This window comes from Salvia hispanica, chromosome 3, assembly GCF_029641045.1.
Source record: "Salvia hispanica isolate PSC_SH4W2 chromosome 3, Shi_PSC_v1, whole genome shotgun sequence".
Classification (NCBI taxonomy): domain Eukaryota; kingdom Viridiplantae; phylum Streptophyta; class Magnoliopsida; order Lamiales; family Lamiaceae; genus Salvia; species Salvia hispanica.
The window spans coordinates 48,609,331-48,613,438 of NC_142694.1; the positions used below are offsets into that span (position 1 = coordinate 48,609,331).

Sequence of the window (4,108 nt, forward strand, 5' to 3'; positions counted from 1 at the left end):
TTGAAAATCTGTGGTGAGGCAAAACTCATCATGTATTAATGGACGGAGGAAGTGGAGTCCGAGGCGGACATACTAAGGGTCTTGAGAGATCCATGGAACCCTCAACAATTTCGAATAACTCTATATTTTTATATTTATAACAATTACGGACCTACCCTCTTGGGGGACCCATTGAACCTCCTTGACTACCTCACTTTTTCTACATACAATTATTTAGGTTACTCCAAAATAATGAAATGTGTACTATGTTGTGGGACAAGCTATAGCAAATTTTAACAAACTAAGTACTGAAGATACACTCAATGGTGAGGATGGAGTAATAATTTAGTAAATGCAACTATAATTGATGTTATGTTTGCATGATCTGGTTACATATAATACTCATGCAATTGATTACAATGCTAAATTGATATTTAAATGTTGTTGCAATTCAAGAACAGACACTATAAAAAGCTTATCGATTTCATTTATCAAATAAAACACCCTTACATAGTAATCCGTTTGACAAGTAAAAACCTTATCAATTTCATTTCATAAAAAATAGTCCTAGTACATAACAGAAACCATTACATAGCCGTGAACACACAAATTTTTGGAATAAGTTAAAAACCATACCATTCATCTCCTATAAAGATGATCAATAAACTTCTTCAAATTGTTGTAAGACGTTCCACCATCGGCAACACTCTTACCACACATTTCCTTCAGCTTCAGTGCATTTTCCTTAAACTTATTATCAGAAAACAACATGTCAATTTTGTTCTTGATTTCATATCTTGATCTAATAATCCCCTCTTCATCAAAATCAATTTTCAATCCAATCCCCCACTTTTCACAAATGTACCTCTCATTATGCAACTGGTCACCTAAATAGGACCAACATAGGAAAGGGACCCCATTGCTCACACCTTCAATTGTAGAGTTCCATCCACAGTGAGACACGAAACAACCAATGGACGGATGTGACAGGACTCTTTTTTGAGGTGCCCATTCCACAATCTTCCCGAGACCAGTCCCGAACCCAGGAGGGTACACGACTGGTGACCCATTGACAAGATCGGGCCGGACGACCCATAGAAAAGCCCGACCCGATAGATCAAGCCCGAAAGCCAACTCATCCATCTGCTGCTGAGAGAAAACTCCCGAGCTTCCGAAAGAAACATACACCACAGATCTATCTGGTTGGGTATTCAGCCAGCGTAAACAAGATGAATCTTCATAGAGGAAATTGGTGGATTCGACATTGTTGGAGTCGAGTAAATTTAAGGGCCCGACTGGCAAGAGGTTAGGGACCAACTCTGTAGCTGCAGGTTCGAGCTCATGACAAGAGTTGCAAAGCAACCACTTTGCTTTACTAGCGTCTTTGAATCCTTTGGTTGTAAATTCGAATAACACCTTTTCTATTTCCGGGTCTCTAGAGAAACTCCATAGAAATTCACCATTCCTCCAAGAAGGTATATCGTTTGAAAGACTAACTACATCCCCAGTTTGGAGAGATCCTGCACTTAATTTGTTAGGATATATATATTGTCCGCTTCGAGCTAAGTCCCAAGATATTATTCACAGAAGATAGTAATTATAGTGATTAAAAAACCTTAAACAAAAGGGATGATTAAGTATTACCATTTATATTAAGAATTCCTTGCTCTAAGAGTTTGGGAGTGTGAAGCATGAAGGCCAAATTGGCGACGGAAGGTGTGGAAAAGGCGACAGGCTCGGCTCCCATCTTTTCTGCAGTTTCAAAAATCCATGAAAATGCGATATCAGCAATGAGACAGGTAACCTTCTCGTAAGGATTGGAGGTGTTGATCCTTTGAATCAAATCGGTTAAGCTTTGTGGCATTGTCCTTGGGAGATTTTCGAGCAGCGTAGAGTGGTTGTTTGGATCGTCTTCAGGAGTGAAACCGTCGGGAACAGTTTCCATCACTATACTGTGGCAGGAATCATCTTCTTCGTCTTCGTCTTGTTGTTTTTGAGATGCAGAAAGTATTTTGTGATGAATAGAATGGGCATTGACAAAGGTGACTTTAACGCCGTGTTTGGCTATTTGGCGACAGAGGCTCATGAGCGGCTTCACGTGGCCTTGGAGCGGGATTGGAACGGCCAACACATGAGGTCTCTTTCCGGCCATCGGAGCTCCTTCTTTTCAATTCCTATCGACTAGTCGAACAGATAATGTGGTTAAAAAATTGTACGTATCAACTCTCAACCACATATTTCTTTCCATCCTTATCACGAGTGTTCTTTTAATAAAACATTGGGATAATTTTTAAAATGCTGGGATAGAATTAATAATTAATAAAACATTGGGATAATTTTTAAAATGCTGGGATAGAATTAATCATTAATAAAACATTGGGACAATTTTAGTCTATTTATTTAATAATGAAAGAGACGTGCTCCCTCCGTCCCACAAAAGATGTCACACTTGTGGGACGACACGGGATTTTAGGAGGTTTTGTTTATTGTGTTAAATGAAGAGAGAAAATATAATTTTTATATTCATGTGAGAGAGAACTTTTTCTAAAAAATGAAAATGTGACATCTTTGTGGGATAAATTAAAAAGGAAAGTGTCACATCTTTTGTGGGACGAAGGGAGTATAATACTGATATCAAGAATCGTACACGTCAAATTTAAACCACATATTTTTCCTATTCTTATCATATGTGCTCAATGATATCTTTCCTTTTTCGCTTCGTAGTTTTCTTTTAATCTTGTAATAAAGTGTTGGGACAAATTTAGAAATGCGGATAGAACTAATAATTATAGTAGTATTCGTTATTATACTAATAATTAATCTATGCGTCCGTTATTAGTTATCACTTAATCTTACATTTATTTTAAAATTAATTCATTATGTTGATATTGTTTTGATATTATTTGTTACTATATTTTGTTGTCTATTTATATATTCTAACGATTCAGATTATAGTTTTAAGTTTGCACAATATATAAAGTTTGAATTTTATCAATAATGGATTCATGTGCCAAGTGGTTGAATAAGTCTTCATACTTCTCTTTCATTGTTAAATAAGACATGCATAGACTAAATTGCAACACTAACGTTCATCTTCTATAGTCGAAAGCTCGACCTTACTCTTTCTTTCCTAAGCTTTTTTTAACCTAATTAAGTTTATGCATTGTTAAAAACATCTTCAATGAGCTTTTCTTTATTAGTTTTAGTTTGAATTTATTAATCATTTGGATTTATTAATTCTTGATTATATATATTACATTAATTTTTTACCTATTACTCCCTCCGTCCCACATTAATTGGTACCGGTTGACTTGACATGAGTTTTAAGAAATGTAGTGGAATGTGGATCCTATTTTTATATATTAATTTTAAAATAAAATGTGAATGGAGTAAGTTAATGGAATGTGAGGTCCAATAAAAAAAATACTCCCTCCGTCCCACAAAAGATGACACACTTTCCTTTTTAGTTTGTCCACAAAAGATGTGACATTTCCCTTTTTGGAAAAAGTTCTCTCTCAAATGAATATAAAAATTATATTTTCTCTCTCCATTTAACACACAAAACAAAACCTCCTAAAATCCCGTGCCATTTTCAAAGTATGCCAACTTCTCTGGGACGGAAGGAGTAGTAAAAAGGAAATTAGTGTCAATTAATGGGGGATGGAGACCGTACTAATATTTATTTTATTAATATAATCAAAATATAAAAATCAAATGAAACACGGTATTCAACTACTATTCCTATTATGTCGATTGCTTTTTTTCTCTTAGAGCTTCCACAACGGTGCTCTCCGCGGAGAGATGGCTTGTCCCGCTGGGACGAGACGCCGACGTGACACCGTTGTATGCATCTCTCCACTAAGGGCTGCCCGCCGCGGAGATCTCATCCCTTGCTAGCGAGCCACGTGCCCCCTCACACATGGCGAGCTGTGGAGGGGCAGTGACGTCCACTCGCCTCTCCGCAAGTGGGCGTCGATTTTATTATCGTTTTCTTAAAAACGATAATGGCACACATCTTAACTTAATTTTCAAAAATGTAATTTTCTTTTAGTGTAATAAATAAATTAATAACTGTACTACACATTTTTTGTGATAATATACGTAAACCAATAATCTATATCACAAGTTA

At 36.3% G+C, this 4,108-nt stretch overlaps 1 protein-coding gene across 1 annotated transcript; it reads right to left on the reverse strand.

Annotated features, from left to right (window-relative positions):
* Positions 1-439: 439 nt before the first annotated feature.
* Positions 440-2,244, reverse strand: LOC125209424 (UDP-glycosyltransferase 83A1-like). Its single transcript, XM_089066812.1, has 2 exons — positions 1,624-2,244; positions 440-1,499 (listed from the first exon to the last, which is right to left on the reverse strand). The coding sequence occupies exons 1-2, from the start codon at positions 2,129-2,131 to the stop codon at positions 619-621; spliced, it is 1,389 nt and encodes a 462-aa protein (XP_088922938.1). The 5' UTR covers positions 2,132-2,244; the 3' UTR covers positions 440-618.
* Positions 2,245-4,108: the final 1,864 nt, after the last annotated feature.

What these genes read in the sequence shown, in the direction of transcription:
- LOC125209424 (XM_089066812.1), bottom strand. Translation starts at nt 2,131, where the DNA reads ATGGCCGGAAAGAGACCTCATGTGTTGGCCGTTCCAATCCCGCTCCAA. An exon ending in AGGAATTCTTAATATAAATG is followed by an intron (nt 1,500 to 1,623) that starts GTAATACTTAAT and finishes AATTAAGTGCAG; the next exon opens with GATCTCTCCAAACTGGGGAT.